The following is a 16,634-nucleotide window of genomic DNA, read 5'->3' on the forward strand; positions in this document are numbered from 1 at the left end:
CACAAACTTCTTCTTTGTTCTATGGACTCGATTAAAAATGAATCCATCTCTATAAGCCATGTTGTTGCAGATGTAGCTGCTTCATTTAGCGCAGAAAAGCTGTTCCACGTCACCATGTTTTTAAAAAGAATTTCCCTGCTGCCTCTCACAGCCAAGACTTTTTGCCAAGCAGAAGTGCAGAGAGAAAAAAACCTACGTCACTGACATCATTCAATCTGGAGAATTCTCAATGGATTAAACCTGCAACTAGGTGCAGTTATTGCATCGACGACACCAAACAGTTTTCTCTTGTAGAAATACATAGAGTTGCAGATGGTTGCGCTGTGTAAAGCAACATTCAAACAGCGTCCGCACATCACGTTCGCGACGTCAAGCAGACACACTTACGTTTTCCGAACAGGGAAAAGCATTCATACATTCGAAAGTGCGTAAAGCACATGTCGATACCTCACCCAATAGTAAGAACGCGCTCATCTCATGGAGACCAATGAAATGCGACTCCCAACTCTACAGAGGTCAGAGAGGTCAGATATCTGGCTTCTAGTCACGTTGACGGGTCCCGTGCAATACGGCTTGCTGTCATGGCAACGCGGATCGAAAACTGGTTTTAGGGAGAAAGATACGGAGCTCACCCGCTGTACGGATGCAGTCTGAATGCTGCATAATAAGACCATTAACTGTCAGTTGTATGAATGCTTCCCCCCCCCCCCCCATGTTGATCAAGTTTTTGTAATATGAATAATTTTTATACATCAAGCATTTTTATTCAGCTGGTGTTATATAGATTGCAGAAATGATTTTAATTTAATTGGAGTGCATTTTAATTTTAAAATGATTTGATTGTTATCATTTTGACATTATTGTGAATAAATGTTTGTTTACTAGTTTGAAAACATAAAATTTTAACAACTTAAACTATTCATGATTTCAACTTTTGAACCAAACTATATCAAAATATATAGTTCCCAAATAAAAGTCAAATGTTTGCTTTGTGTGTTGATTTATCATTCTGATGTTTGGTTTTGGCAAATTTAATTTTCACCTGTGAAGATTACAACTCTGGTGAATTTTAAGTTATCTGCAACTTAGATGAAATTCAATATGGAATTCAATTATAATGTCCCAGGTGTACATTTTGTGAAGAAAGTATCTTGTAAAACTATGGTAAAAAACCTCTATGGTAATGTAATTATCTAAGCAATGCATAATATAATTTTTCACTTTTTTGTTAAAAGAAATACCTGGAGCATAAGTGAACCTTTTAAAATTTTCCACTATTAAATCTCAAAACTGTTTTTGTTTATTTTAGCTATTTGGTTGAAACTTTTATCTTTTATGTTCGTCCTTGTTTGTCTGGCTCTTGTGATAAGCGCTTCATGTTTCAGGTAATTTTTGGAATCAAGTCCTAATTTTAAAGTATCTTATTATGTACTCGTCAAAATGCCATAAACACATAATTAAAAATTATGAATTTTATCATGTTCCTACATTTTTTCCCCATTTATATTTTTGTCAGAAATTTATGAAAATCCTAAATTCAGTTTGTCATTTGAGAGATCATATTTCGTCCGCCTTATTTTTTAGCCTCTGTGACTAATTAATCTGTTATGACTAATTAATCTAAAAAAATATATAACATCACTAACTACATCTACACATGGTATTTGAGCTTAAATACTGGAAAAACTTTTTTTTTTCCGTTAAAAAAATGTTTTAAAAAATGCATTTTTATCAGAATTGGAAATAGTTGTCCTTTTTTGTCCTCCCTCCAGCGCACCTTGTAAAAGAGCACAAAATATAGCTACCCTACATGTAGATATTGCTAAATATGATCAATCATCTGAAATAAAGCAAAATAATTTTTAGCACAACAGAATTTTTTCCTTTCAACCCCTTTTTATTTTGTTTTTAGCTTCTACAAAGTGAAATACTGTCATTTTTAAATTCTTAGCAAAAATTAAAGTTTTCTATTTCAACATATTAAACTTAACACATAAAAGTGTGGATGAATATTTTTGGTTATTTTTTAAATTTCATTTTTTGTGTATTTTAGAATTTATAAGGAAAAAAATAAACTAAAGCATAAAATACGTATAATTTTATTTTATTATACCATTTTATGAAAAATAGAATTTGTTGCTAATTAAAATTTTGACTGTTCATTAAAGTTTACAAATTTGTAAATTTTGGGAATTAAAAGTGCAACTTTTAAGAACGTGTGATATAGTTGTGAAAAATAAGAACAAACAACAAAGCTACTTTGAATTCACACTTTCATATTCATCCTTTATAAATCAGTAAGTAAGTGTTCCAAAAAAGGCCAGCATTAATGATGAAATTAATACTAAACTATTTTTTTTTGTGCTTAAAATTAATATGAATCTTTTGCATGATTGTGTGAAATTTTGTCTTTAGAATGCTGATTTATATTTGTTTTAAGATACTTTGAATTCAGTGCATTCCATAGTTTTGACAGAAAAAGCTTTCAAACTTATAGATGGCAAAGCTTTTTGAAACTACTCATTATTTATGTTATTTCCATTTGGCGCTTCATAAAACAGCCAAATAATACATGAATTTGAAGACTTTTTTTTTCAATACACTAGAATTTTGATTAACCGAGCTTCAATTAACCAAAGTTTTTTTTTAACAAAACAGATAATGGAATCTATAAAAAAAAAAAAAAACTTTAATGAAATGATGAATTTTGGAAATAAAAATATTTTTTTAAATTTGCGTTTTAAATGCATCTTTCAATATTTAACTTGGCATTGCAAAAACGTTTAATCGACTTTTTAAAATTTATTACAAGTTATTTTCCCATTTTAGTTTTTAACCTTAAGACATCACGTTTTATATGTTTATTTTCATCTCTTAAAAATATTCTATTATATTTTGAATTGATAAATATTAAAAATTTGCCACCCTGACAAGTTTTTATTCTAAGTTTCTATTAACCGAGATTTCCACATTCAAGGCACTAGTGGTCCTATTAAGCTCGGATAGTCAAGGTTCTACTGCACTTGCTTTGTGTAAAGATGTTGAATTTGATATGTAAAAATATTTAAATTAATGTAACAATTTTTAACTTTCATTATATTTTAGGCTTCTGCTGTGGATTTCCTATGTAAATATGACTTCGATTTTAACAAAGTTAGTGTTTTCGTATATTACTTTATTTTTTCAAAAAAAAAAAGGAGTTATTAACCTTTTTCTTGCCATTAAAAATATACAAGGTTTTACTCCCCAGTGCTACCTTTTTTTTTTACACAGGGACACATACTTATACTATGTATAGGGCAGTGGGGATGCTAGTTTTGCTGTCGAAAAACCGTTAACTATAACATAATAAAGAATAAGACAAAAATGGAAACACAAAATTTTTAGTTTGGAGTGAAATTACAGTAAAAAAGGATGTTAAAGCTTGTCTGCCAAGTGATGTATCCAGAAACATGATTGTAGACATAAACCAATATTGCACACAGTGCAATATTGGTGGATATGATAGTGGGATTCGCAGATTCATAAAAAACAGCACTTACTACAAGCATTAAATAAAATCAAAAAACACAGGAGAAGGAGAGGAAAAAAAAAGATGTTTTGCTCAATAACTCAGGCAGTAACTGCAGAGTTCTTACTTTCACCGTTTCAGAAACATCCCTCTCTCCAATTCCTACCATCCCTCTTTTCTGAAATTGTTCTTAACTCTGCATACTCTGTGAAGGTCTTTATATTGTATTCCTAAGCTATGGGAATATAATTTTACTGGTAGCTGTGCAATGCAAATGATGCGATACTATTTTGGATGGACGTAAATATAGGGCAGTTCAGAGGAATCATTAGTTTTTCAAAATTTTCTTTTTGGCAGTGTACATGGGTTTGCCCTTATAGCATGTGGCATTTACTTCTATTTTCTTCTTTTATTCTATATTATCTCTATATTTACCGTATTACCCGACATTATATATCCGGCATGCCGCAAAATTCTGGGGGCACCAGATTTTCAATAACACTTTAACTGGTCCTTTCCGGCGTGCCGAAAAAATCCGGAGTAGTGAAACGATTAAAATACTATAAAAAATATATGATCAGCTTGATGATAAATATAAGTTCTATTCATATCTTATTAGTATTAATAAACAGTTTAATTTTGTAAAAATATTTTCTAACAATGTCATTTGTTATTTTAAAAAGAAAAATATTGTTTAATAACGAAGAATTTTATAAACATTTAATTGAAACTAAGTAAGCAAACATTTAAGCATTAAGTTACGGCCCATAAACCAGTGCTTAAGAATTTACCATAGCTATTCAATAAATAAAAATTAAATTTACCTCTCTATAAGGAGCCTAAATTAGTTTATTTAAAAAAATTATGAACAAATCACAGTTAACGATTGCTTCTGAATTGATTACTTTATTGGCATATAATTAAATCTATTAATAATGACCTACCATAAATAACAAGCACATATTATAAGCAGTACACAATTTTTTTTGAAAGAAGATTACTTTCGGGATTTATTTATTTTTTTCCTTCGAGTGGTTTCCTTTCCGATTGGAACTGAACAGTTAAATGTACTTTTGTTTTGTTGCAAAATAAACATCAAACTATCCAGCATGCCGGAAAATTCGGATTTCCCGGCATGCTGGTCAACCTCACCTTTTTCTGACACGCCGAATAATGCGGGGTAATACAGTATACAATTTGAACCAAAACGTACTACAGTAGGCGCGGTTTAATGTGATCACGTTAATGTCATCATTCGCTTAATGTTATCGGAATCACTAAGTCCTGGAACATTTGTATATTAACCCGTGTTTAAAAAGTTGGATATTGTAATCAGTGCCTTCGTTTATTGTTATCACTTTTTCATAAATTTTCGATTTTTCCCCTTTTTGTTCCTCGATCAAAAGAAATACAAAGGCAAACTCTGACAGTAGCTTCAAGAAAAACAAGTTCCCTTCTTATCGGTAAAGCAGATTTTCTTTTTTCCTGCTAAGTTACACTAAAAACTTCACTTTTAAACGTTCAAACATTTTAGCCATGGAGAAAAAGTGCAATAATTTAACTGTCAAGAAAAAAGTTGACATTTTAATGCATTGACAATTTGACCGTGATGGATCAAAGATGCTGTAGAATAAATAAACATTTCTCAGCTATTACTTAGTAAGTTACTAAAAAATTGATGATGAGATTGAAAACAAAATGAAAATTTAAACAACAAGCAAAACCGTGCTGGAGAAAATGGTGAAGTTGAATCTGCTTTGAAATTACGATTTACGAATGTCAGGGAAAAGGATGAACGAGTAAAGAGTTGGTTAATGCGGCAAAAATCAGATTTTATTCTTAAAAGGGAAAAAAGACCTTGTAGCATCGGACGGATGGTTAAGTCGATGGAATAAAAAGAGCTATTAGATTCTGCTAATTTAGTAATTTATAATTTATATCTGCATTTGTTGAGTCATTGTAATTTTCATTTGCAGTTGTAAAAATAAATGCTTCTTGATTGAAAAAATCATCATTTTGTGTGTCCTGGATTCTTTTTGGTTATTGTTATCAATCGGTTATTGTTATCAAACTGTGTTTGTCCCAAAGCGATCACATTAAGCGGCGCCTACTGTATTCATTTTTTTCATATGCATTGTCTTTATAACTTTGATTTATTTTGCATAAGCCAAAGTAAAAACTTTAGTCATTGCTTGGAATATCAATTAGTATTCATTGTATAGGTACAATAATATGCTCAAGCAGCCAAAACTATGGTGATTTTACTCACAGGTGAAAAATGTTTCGGTCTTTGCTAACTTTGAAATTAGCCTTGTTATAATGTTAAAACTGCAATGGCATCATGCCTGTAGTTCACGATGTATCTGAAAGAGTTAGCTGTGACAAGATGAAACACCGCCCCTGAAATACTAAATGCCTATTTGTTTGTCGTTTTTAACATGAGTAAAACAAACTCAAAATTATCTGCCCATACTTCCATTTATCAGAAATATTAGAAATTATTAAAGCTGCATCTCTCACTCTAATTGTTGAGAGTGTGTTTAGAAGCACTACCTGTAATACTGCCACAGCAGCGCTATTGTTAGATGACTGCTGGATGGAGCTGTCATGCATAACCTTTTAGGGGCCTTTCCAAGGGCACCCATGTGCAAAATTTTAAGGGGGCTCAGATATTTTCCCCATGGTTTAGCAGGATATTTCCCCCATAGAAACTGATTTCAGTACAAATTAGAGTTATTAAAATTTGACATATTTAATAACTCATTCATTAATTGCTGGAGAAGAAATGTTTTTACATTTTTGCAAAGAAAAAAGTACTAAAAGCAAGGAAGTTCTAATTTCAAAGGGGAAGGCTCGAGCACCCCCTTGCTCCTCCCCCCATATGGGTGCCCTTGGGCCTTTCTTTCAGTTTTTCCAAGCCGGGGCAATAGCTTAAAACTACTGCTCTTATTCCTCTTCCTGCAGGTTTTTTCTTTCTTTTTTTTCGTTGAAAAACATAGAAGTAGGGCCAATATGCCATCCCTCAGAAGTCACCTCCTGGAACAAAGACCCCGGCTTGCTCCCCCTAGGTCTTTAGGCAAATGCAGTACTGCATAGGACGCATCCACTGCCAATACTATCTAGGGTCATCATTTAGCATTACAGAGACATCAGATGAAGTTTAAAAACGCTCTAATTTAATCATTATTAAAGATTAATGGATAAACAAAGACGATTCTAATCAATCCTAATTTCTTTTTCAAGTTGATCCTCTTTGAATTTTATTTGTTAATGGTAAACTCTTATAATTTTTGATATTCGTTTATAGAATTTATAATAATTATTTTCTTGGAAAAATATTATTTCACTAAAGGTTATTTTAATATTAATATCTATTATACACTTATCTATTATACACTAATTTTAGTTATTTTTCTTTAAAATCATGACTAGTTTTTTAAAGAAGGAATTCCTTACATCAATGAAGCTCAAGAACATCAACTTCATGAGGAAATTAAAGATGGTACCATTCAATACACTTATAGAAAGTAAGGAAATGATTTGACTTGTTTTAATTAAACTGTTTGTATTGTTTATTCCTTCAAAATTTTTAAATGGGGTTGTTTCCAAAATTTTAAAAGAATTTTTTCTGACAGAGCATGCTTAAAAACTAGGATTTAACCATTTTTTAAGTAATTTGAAAAAGTTTAGAATTTTTAACAATTATTTTAAACACTGCAATTTTATTGTTTACGCTTTTGCACATGACATAACAAGTGATGAAATGCCATTCACTGATGCTATTAGATATTTAATTTGCTTCCTTTCTCACATATACTGGCAACAATATGGATGATAGCAAGCGTAGAGCGCAATACTTATTTCGCAACTGGATTATCATAAGCTGGAAACGCGGTAGGCAGTAAGCATTAGCATTCAGTGCGCCAGTGGAGATGAGCCAAAGTACATTTTTTGTGCCATCATAAAAACCATGCCTTATTTTCAAAATTGGACATTAAAAAAAATAACTAAAAATTAAGCATCGGGAAAATGCAAATTTTTCTCGCTCTGTTATTATTTTTTTCTTATTCTATCAATTTCAGTGACTAAAAGTAGTATATACTTTTGACTGAAGGAAACAACCCCATTGATTGACTTTTTAAACAATTACTTGGAGATATTTTGATAATTTCAAATCTGGCCCAGTAGTGAAATGTTTGGGGATACTAGTTTTGTTTTGGTCTCTCTTGCTTTATGGTAACACTATGTGACAAGATAGTTCCTCATTTTTAGTTTATGTATGCAAAGGAAAAATGTTGCTCAAGCAGACATTGTTGTCAAAAATTAAATGCCAAAGAATAAAGATCTCAAAAGTTTTAATTATCTAAGTCTTAACAATAACCTGGAATGGTAAATCTTCTTAACTAGAAAATCGCCTGTCATACAGGTGAGTATTGCTTCATCATTTGAGCGAAGCAATTGCCTGTTCGGTGATATTTTGATAAGTTAAAATTTTAACACTAACTCTTAATAGATTAACCCTAAATTCCAGTAGATAGCATTAACTGTTGACTACATTTTTGTTTCTTCATTCTCCTAAAATGAAAGTCTTATCAGATCCAGTCCAACCTTATTTTGAAGTACTCATTCAGTAGTGCAACAGAGAGCATTACTATTATGTGCAGAAATTTGGTTTTTCTGCAGATCTGGGATTAACCGCTGTTTTTTCTTTCTTTTTTTTTTGATACTTTCCACCTTTTTCCAAATATTTGCAATTTTTAAGTTTCTTCTTCCATGTTTTTTTTTTGTTTTGTAGTAGTTTGTATTAAATTGCTAATCCTGTCTCATGGCTAGGCTGATATTAAAAAACTATTTTCAATAAACAAATTTCAGACAGAAATCATGGGGGAAAAAAATTATGTTGTTCAAAGTTAGCCACAAAATGTATCACTAGATTTTTGCTTTTTTTTTTTTGGTACTTTTCCTTTATCCGTGCGCAAGCAAAAATTGCCAAATGATTATGCCCATTGCAAAGAGATTATATGCCAAATTGATGTAGAAATCCTCCAATTTTCTTACAACCCTTGTTGGGCAAGTTTGCTCAGCAAATCATTGCTTGGGGTTCGGTGTAATTAGTGATTGCAATACCAGTATACCAGTATAATGAATAGCAGTATTTTGAGCAATTTTGCAGTTTCGTAATACCGGTATTTGCTGAAGTAAAATACTGTTATTTTCGGTATTAGCTGAAAATAATAAATAGTTCCAATTATAGAGTTTTCAATTTAGCTTATTAAATTTCTAATTATATTTTAATTTTAGATGTACATTTCTTTTTTTATTATACAGAACCAAAATCAATCTATTGATGTAAAAATTTGGCTTCCAAAGCACAAACTAATAGAATATTACTAAACGAAAGTAGCGGAAAGATTGCAAAATAATACTGTCAGTGCTAGATGGTGAGGTGAATCGCATTTTTGTGTGCTTTTGTGCACCATGTTTTTATTTTTTCCATTTATCTGATCACTCATTTTCTCTTTTGTGAAAGTTAATTTCGAGTGTAATTTTTAATGCATTTGTCCTATGAAAAATTTATTCCAACCATCAATTGCAATAATACAGTATGATCTCTTTCTTAATTATTTGTCTCAACTGTACTAAATTTTTACAAAAATATGTTCCTGTTAGCATAACAAATGGTAATTTGTTGTCACCAGTTTTGGTTTGTTGTCCTGTCTCGCTATTTGGTTTTATACTTGGCAAGGTAATATTTAGAAATTAGATAGTGCCTTCAGGGCCGAATTTAAGGGAGGGCAGGCGGGGCTACTGCCCCGGGGCCTCCACAACAAAGAGCCCCCACCAGTGGCGCAGCCACGGGAGGGGTTTTGGGGTTAAAACCCCTCCCAGAACACAAGCACATTCATTCCCTCCGTTAAAATCAAGGGAAAAAAGCAGAGTATAATTGTACTTTTCCAAGCGGAATAGGTTTCAACAAAATATCTTGTTGCTTTTAATGATCAGGAAGCAGTTAGAAATTACTTTTCAATCCTTAAATATAAAAGTTATATTTCATGATGAGCACCCCACGTCCCCACTGGTATAAGATAGCTAAAATGGTGTCGATAAAGCTCTACAGAGTATCAAGGTTCAAGGTCCCTCAGCACTTCCATCACTGCACAAATCCTTTTTAGGGACATCTATTAGAGAGAGGAAGCCTACTGCACCGGATTTTCCGAGGCTCTTAACCGTTATTAGCTAGCACTTGACATTCATAAAGACATGAATGTATTTGAGAAAGAGGTTTAAATGATCTCGCGAAAAGAACACAAAAAATTAAGATAAGATCAAAGTAAAACTAATGATAAATATTTTATGCTTTTTCTCACTTGCTTTGTTTCATAGTGATATCAATACGAATTATTAATTGCTTTTAAGCAAGTACTTTGAATGAATAATTACAAATCTGTAGAAACTCTTTGATGTTGAATAATTACGCATTGTAAATGAATGGGAAAGAAAGCAACAATTTTTAATTTTAAAAACCCCTCCCAGAAAAATTTTCTGGCTTCGCCACTGGCCCCCACAGTAAAATTTTTACAAAATATCCTAACTTTCACGGGTTGAAAACATTGGATATATACATATATATCAAAATATTCGGATATATATCAATGTATCGGATATTTTCGAAAATATGATGATCTTTTCGAACCCTGATTAGGGGCCTCCACTCCTTCATTGCCCCGGGGCCTCCACACTTCCAAATCCGGCCCTGAGTGCCTTCAAAATTTGCATAAAGGTAAAGCATAATCAATTGAGATATATTTTCATATGTTTAAATAATTATAATTGCAAAGAATTTTGAAAAGAAAGGGAAAACCAATAAGAGCAACTAACAGCATCAAATTTAATCAAGTTTATCATAAATTTCAAACCAGAGGACTAATAAAAAGATAACACAAACCTCTCCTGCTCAAGAGAAAATGATGTTGAAATTAGAAAAGTATCATCTCTCGGAAAGAAGTTACAATTAGCTATAAATTAAAAAAAAATTATAATAATACACACAACACAAAAGAAACATATATGCACACACACAAAAGGATTTGTCCAGAATTAACGCTCAAGAGAACAAATTATTTGAAGAAAAAGAGTTTCTAGACAATTAGAGGAGGTGTATCGCGCATTTTTAACAGGTACCACCGACCTGCGTGAATTTAGAAAGAGTATTTTCAACTTTAGGAAAGTTCAGCACTAAAACAAGTTTCTGGCTTAGAGTCAATTTAATAGATGCATTAAGTTTTTTACTTTTTTTGATTTTATGACATTTGTTCCTTCATTTTATAATTGTTCACGATACGTTTTCATAAATATTACAATTTTTGTACAAAATTATGAAATGTGACAATGAAACGATATGTTTTCAAGCATTTTTTGAGGAATTTCAAATACCGGTATTCTAGTATCACGTTTTAAAACTCCAAATACTGGTATTGAACTTTAGGGCTCGACCGATGGCATTTTTTGCCCGATGGGCCGATGCCGATTGTTCAAAGATGGCCGATAGCCGATGGCCGATGGCAGATGCCTTTGGCCGATGGCAAAAAAAAATCAAACAGAAATAAATTGATAAAATTGTCAGGGATTTAAAGGATCATTGACTCATTTCACTTTACTTCCTTTCTACGAATAAAGAATTGTCATTAAAAAAAATCAGATTTTGACCTAAATTTCTATTTTACGATCACCCAATTTAAACTTCACAAGTTTTTTCGGCACATCTGTACATGCATATGTACCTAAGAACATGTAGATGACCGAAATATCCATTTTGAACGCCTCCTCAGTTAATTATCGCAAATTCTCTTGTGATGTCTTCATGCGCGTAAACTTACGTCACTCAAAAACGTTATGAAATAGTAAGTTGAAAACTCATACGTACGTATTATGATCTAAAAGTTAGAGGACAAGTTGTATAAAACCTTACCCTGAATAGTTCACATTACCGAAGCACATCTATCTACAAAATAGTCACTTTGAACGACTATGCGCTTCTGCCAACGTTCGTATAGCTTTTAGAAGCACTCCTGGAAGACATTTTTCGCAATCTCCTGTAAGGCCTCTTGCGATGCTGCTTTAACTTCATTGTGGGGAAGAAGGCGACTTTAATGTTGAGGATGCACGGTTCGATTGGTCAATACTCTGATATGACAAACAAATAACATAACGTTTCGTCGAACTTAGCTCCGTGTGACTTTTACCTGTTCCCAGCAAAAAAAAAAAAAACCATTTGCATGGACACTGCTTTCTTCCGTCAGGAGAAGATAAAGCTGCATCATAGAAGGTAGCAAAAAAGGGCTTCCAGGAGTGTTTCCAAAAGTTATATGAACACTGGCAGAAGTACACAGTTAAGTACAAAAATGCTTATGATAAATGTTTTACATCTTCCGTGATAGAGAAATAGGGCCCCAAAATGTATTTCGACGGGCCCCAAACTTGTAACTCCGCCGAAGCGATACAGGAAAGACTGCATTACTGTGGTTTATATTACAAATATCGAAAAATTAAAAATTACCGTCGGCTCAACGGGAATCTAATAAAATGACACAAAACCCGGTTTTGCCATCTCATATTTGTTTCCATGGTCGGAATATATCCCCAAATAATCGTCAGTCTGAGACGCTATATTAGTTTTGCATTGAAATAAGTAATTAATAGCCACAAAAAATGAGTAACACAACAGGCTTTTCAGAACACCCGATCAAAAACAAAAAAGGAAGTGCACAACTTGAGCGTACGCACACCCCACATGCGAAAACTTATCTCTACATAGTATAAAATGAAGTCTCCAAAATGCGTCTGTGTGTTTGAACTCGCAAAACTCGAGAACTTATCCGACCGATTTCGAAAAAATTTTCACATTTTGTTCCTTTAAGTCCTGAGAAGGTTTGCAGACCAGTTCGAAAACAATTCGATGAATAGTTCTTTTTGTATTCCAATTTAGGCCCAATTTTCACATAAATTCCCGAATATGTGGGTGAAAAATTACTCGCAAATAGTAATATTATATATCGTTAGAAAGGGAAGAATTTTCCGCGTTCTATGCAATTTGTTCCAATGCTCTAACTTAATTGCGGCGGGAGTTTTTTACGGTTTTAGCTCGAATTTTTTTAGGCTTAGCTGAAATTTAGGCACTACTTTCTTCATTAAATCCATCAATAAAAAGTGAAGGAATTGTCCCACAGTTTTCTTTTTGACAGCATTGGAAAGAGCTGTTTTTTTTACTCCAGCTCTAACTCGACCTAAGGTCGAAAGTTTAACCCCCTATCTCCATTAGAAAAAAAGTTACAAGCGAATTAAATTAAGTTCAAAAATCTGTTCTCTATTCAAGTTTTTAACCATTTTATTTTGCGTTTCCACGGTAACGCCTTTTGAATCCATTGTTTATTTCCATCTTTTTCATTTTCAATTCTTAAACTTATTTTATTTTGTGTTTCCATGGTTACGCCTTTTAAATCCATCTTTCTCATTTTATTTTAGTTTCTTAAAAGTATTTTAGTATCTGTCGTCATTGTTTGGCATTGTTCATTTAATCCTGGTTACTGAAGACACTTCACTTGACGCAATGGTTTTTTTCAAGGTAGACCGGGCAAAGCCGGGCAATGCAGCTAGTCCTTCTACAAATTACCATTTTGGAGTTATGACCTATGAGAGATACATACGTACATCCAGCAGCAAGAAACAACGCAAAAATTAACTTGTTTGGTACCTGAATGCAGTATTAAAAACTCTTTCAGGGTTGACTAAAATAGAAATTCATACTGAAATTTAGTAATTAATTTTATATGAAAACAACGTTTACTTAGCATTAAAAGGTAAAACATCAAAGGTCCTTTTTTTTTTTTTCAAAAACATCGGCTAATTCCATTGGCTTTTCGATGTTTTTAGGGCCGATGGGCCGATGTTTCCTGCAATTTAGCATCGGCCGCCGATGGTTAAATTGTTGAACCATCGGCGCCGATACATCGGCCCGGCCGATGCATCGGTCAAGTCCTATTGAACTTTTGTTTCGGCATTGCAATCCCTAGGCGTAATCATTTGGCGATTTTCGCTTACGCCCGGCTAACGGAAAAGTACCTTTTTTAAGCCCTTTTTTTCCATTCCGGCTCTTTTCCTGCTGCTTTTGATCATCAGATTTTGCTTTTAAGCTTTTCTGTCATTCTATTTACGGTCTCAGCATCTATATGTTGAAGTAGCCTCAAGTATACTCGGGCTTGCTGCCAGAAGCGTTGACAGGATTTGATAATTTTGTCTTTTTGATATTCAGCAATTGTCTTCAAAGTGTAGACAAATATTTTTTGTTATTTTCTTTTAATTAATTATGTTTTTTTTTTGATGTATAAGGAAGTGTAGGTGCAACATGTAAACAATAGTACTGAAAGTATTGTTTTTAATAGGAAAGGAACCCTATTAAAAACAATAAATGCCCTTCAACAAAAAATACAGTTTAAAGTTGGTTGTGATTGTAATTTGTATTGAAATTTTGAATGTTTGTACAGATTTAATGGATTAACGAAAGTGCTGAGAGGAGAAATCTCTACTGCAATGGTTCTATTTCAAATCATTTATTCATCCTGATGCCAAAATAAAGAGTTCTATCTTTCCCTCTATCTATACCAAAAAATGATTTTTTCAGCAATGAAATTTTTGCTTTCCCTACACTTTTACATTTGTAATATTCTCTATTCCGAATGAAACTCGATAGAAATTTATGAAGAAATAGAAATAAAAATAAAAGTCAATTACAGAAAACTTTTGTCTTTCTTTTTTTGTCACCACTGAGCATTATACTTGTGGTTCTAAAACAGTTGGAATTCTGTTGCAGATTTTTTCTCGTTCAAAAATGTCAAGCAGATTCAAAACAGAAGTCTTTAATTGTTTTGTATGTATGACTAAAATTATTTCCATTTAGATATCTGGAAATCTTTAAAGGAAATTTAGATGCTTTCAGTCTCCTGTTTTGTGATAATTTCTTCTTTTTTCGCTTTTCAGCTACTTTATGCCTGAATGTGGAATGCACCAAATTGGCGAAATCATTTCTTATTGCTATAATTTTTGTTGCCATTTTTGCTCCCCATGTTTTAACTTTACATTTTAGTAGACCTTTTGTCTTGTATAAAGACTTGTTTTGTTGCAAATTTTCAGCGACATTGTTTTTGGAAACAGAAAAGTGCATTAAAAGTGCATTGTTTTGTCTAGTTAGCAAACAGTTTTGTAAACGGTACAAGTGTTCGATGTTACAATTATTTTCTCATGCAACCCTATTTGTGGCCAAGGATGAGTAAGGCAGGGTTTTTTTTTCCAGTGCCATTCATTGCACGATGATTTGGGAAGAAGAATATGAACGTTGTTTCTCAGGATATTTTGTTTTCAGAAAGCAGTACAAAATTGCAGCTCATTCCTCTTCTGAAAGGAATCTTTTGAGGGAGCTAAGACCAAGTTTGATTTTGTCAAGTCCTTGCTAATATGACGTTGAAATCATAAAAAAGGTCGCCTTTGTTATCTGTATTTATTCTAAAGTTACTAAACATGCAGTTTTTAAGTCTATTCTTGCAAACTTAGAATGTTATTAACTATTGCTCTGCATAAGTTGTAATACACCAAGACAAAAATATTAGTTTACACTTATGAATGCGGGAAACACTTTTTTTTCTGCATCAGAATGCCCTGTTTAACATTTTTTGGGGGCAGATTCAACTGCCTTCCAGTTTGCGCTTATATTAAAATAATCGTTATAATAACAAATTGATTAATGTATTTAAAATTTCTAAGAGAAATCAGTAAAAAGTAGTCAAATTGAAATGATTCCTTTTTATTGATAAGATATAACTATTTCAGAGTATGTTTTTTATACTTTTTAATGAAGTTGTTCAATTGAATCCATTTAACTGTAATAATTTTTTAGTTTGATGGACTTGAGTTCTAGAAGAAAACTAGATGTGCAAATTAATTCATTTGTAAATATGACAAGTATTCCCAAATCTGTAAAGAGCTGTGCAGGAGATGAATCTGCAAAGGAAGTAGAGCAGTTAGTTTTGGAACAAGATAGCTGTAAGACTCAATTTTCTTTATTTTCATTACTTTATATTAAAGTGTAATTTCCCTGTAGACTTAACATTAAAAACATTAAGTTTTAATTTTCATATAAAATGCTAGTAACTGCCTACTAATTTACTGAGCATTTAGAAATCTTTCGAAAATGTTTTGATCTTGCTGCAGTTTTTCACTAGAAACAGAACCTAAATAAAACAAAAGTTCTGTTTCAGTGGGGTGATAAATCTGCCAACAGTTTTGGTAGTACTTGAGCTTGAAATTAAGAAAACATTTAATTGGTGATGAAGGTTTTCTATTTAAAACCTAAGACTTGCCCAAAAGGTTTTGCACATGTTTCGGTGCTGAATGACAAAGAAAAGTTGCACCAGATACTAATATATATATATTATTTTATATATTATTTAGATTATATACAGGATTGGGTTTTGGACTGTGCAAAACTGGTTTAGGACAGGACAAGTGGTTTTTACCATCCCAAACTGTTTTAAACTCCAGAAGTGCACGAAAGTGTCTTAAACTGTCCAAAAGTATTCTAAAGCTAAAGGGGTGTACCTAATCAATATGCATTTACCGTAATATTCATGATGCATAACTATTAATATTAATAAGTTTTAATTAATGAGTATTTGATAATATTTTTCTCAAATGTTCATATTGAAAATATTTTACTTAAAAAATATTGCCAATAACTCTATTGCATGAAAACCGCGAAAGGAAATTCACAGCAAAACAACTAATTTCAGTTCCATTTATTACTCAAAAGAATGTTATTGCATGTGTAAAAAAAAGCTTTTTTAAATGGTTTCTGCGTATAAGTTTTACAGAATGTTTTAACAAAAATTCTTTTTTAAATCATAGGTTAAAGAACAATAAATTTATGATTAAACATATGCACATGTATTTAAAAACTTGTGCAATTTTTTCTTTTAATTCATTTTTTTAAATATAATACATTCTGTAATTAACAAAACATTATGTAAATAAACAAAGATTAGCTTGAAAATTTTTAAAAACAAATTATCAACAT

General features: G+C 32.1%; 1 protein-coding gene across 2 annotated transcripts in view; it reads left to right on the forward strand.

The window, feature by feature from the left end:
• Positions 1 to 16,634, forward strand: part of LOC129220238 (pre-piRNA 3'-exonuclease trimmer-like) — a 90,025-nt gene that overhangs the window by 13,728 nt on the left and 59,663 nt on the right. For both annotated transcript variants that reach the window (XM_054854603.1, XM_054854605.1), the window contains 4 exons: positions 1,310 to 1,385; positions 3,106 to 3,153; positions 6,944 to 7,038; positions 15,459 to 15,604. In XM_054854603.1, the coding sequence (XP_054710578.1) occupies positions 1,310 to 1,385; positions 3,106 to 3,153; positions 6,944 to 7,038; positions 15,459 to 15,604 (365 nt within the window). The remainder of the gene's footprint in view (positions 1 to 1,309; positions 1,386 to 3,105; positions 3,154 to 6,943; positions 7,039 to 15,458; positions 15,605 to 16,634) is intronic.

The sequence above is a fragment of the Uloborus diversus genome, chromosome 4, assembly GCF_026930045.1.
Source record: "Uloborus diversus isolate 005 chromosome 4, Udiv.v.3.1, whole genome shotgun sequence".
NCBI lineage: Eukaryota > Metazoa > Arthropoda > Arachnida > Araneae > Uloboridae > Uloborus > Uloborus diversus.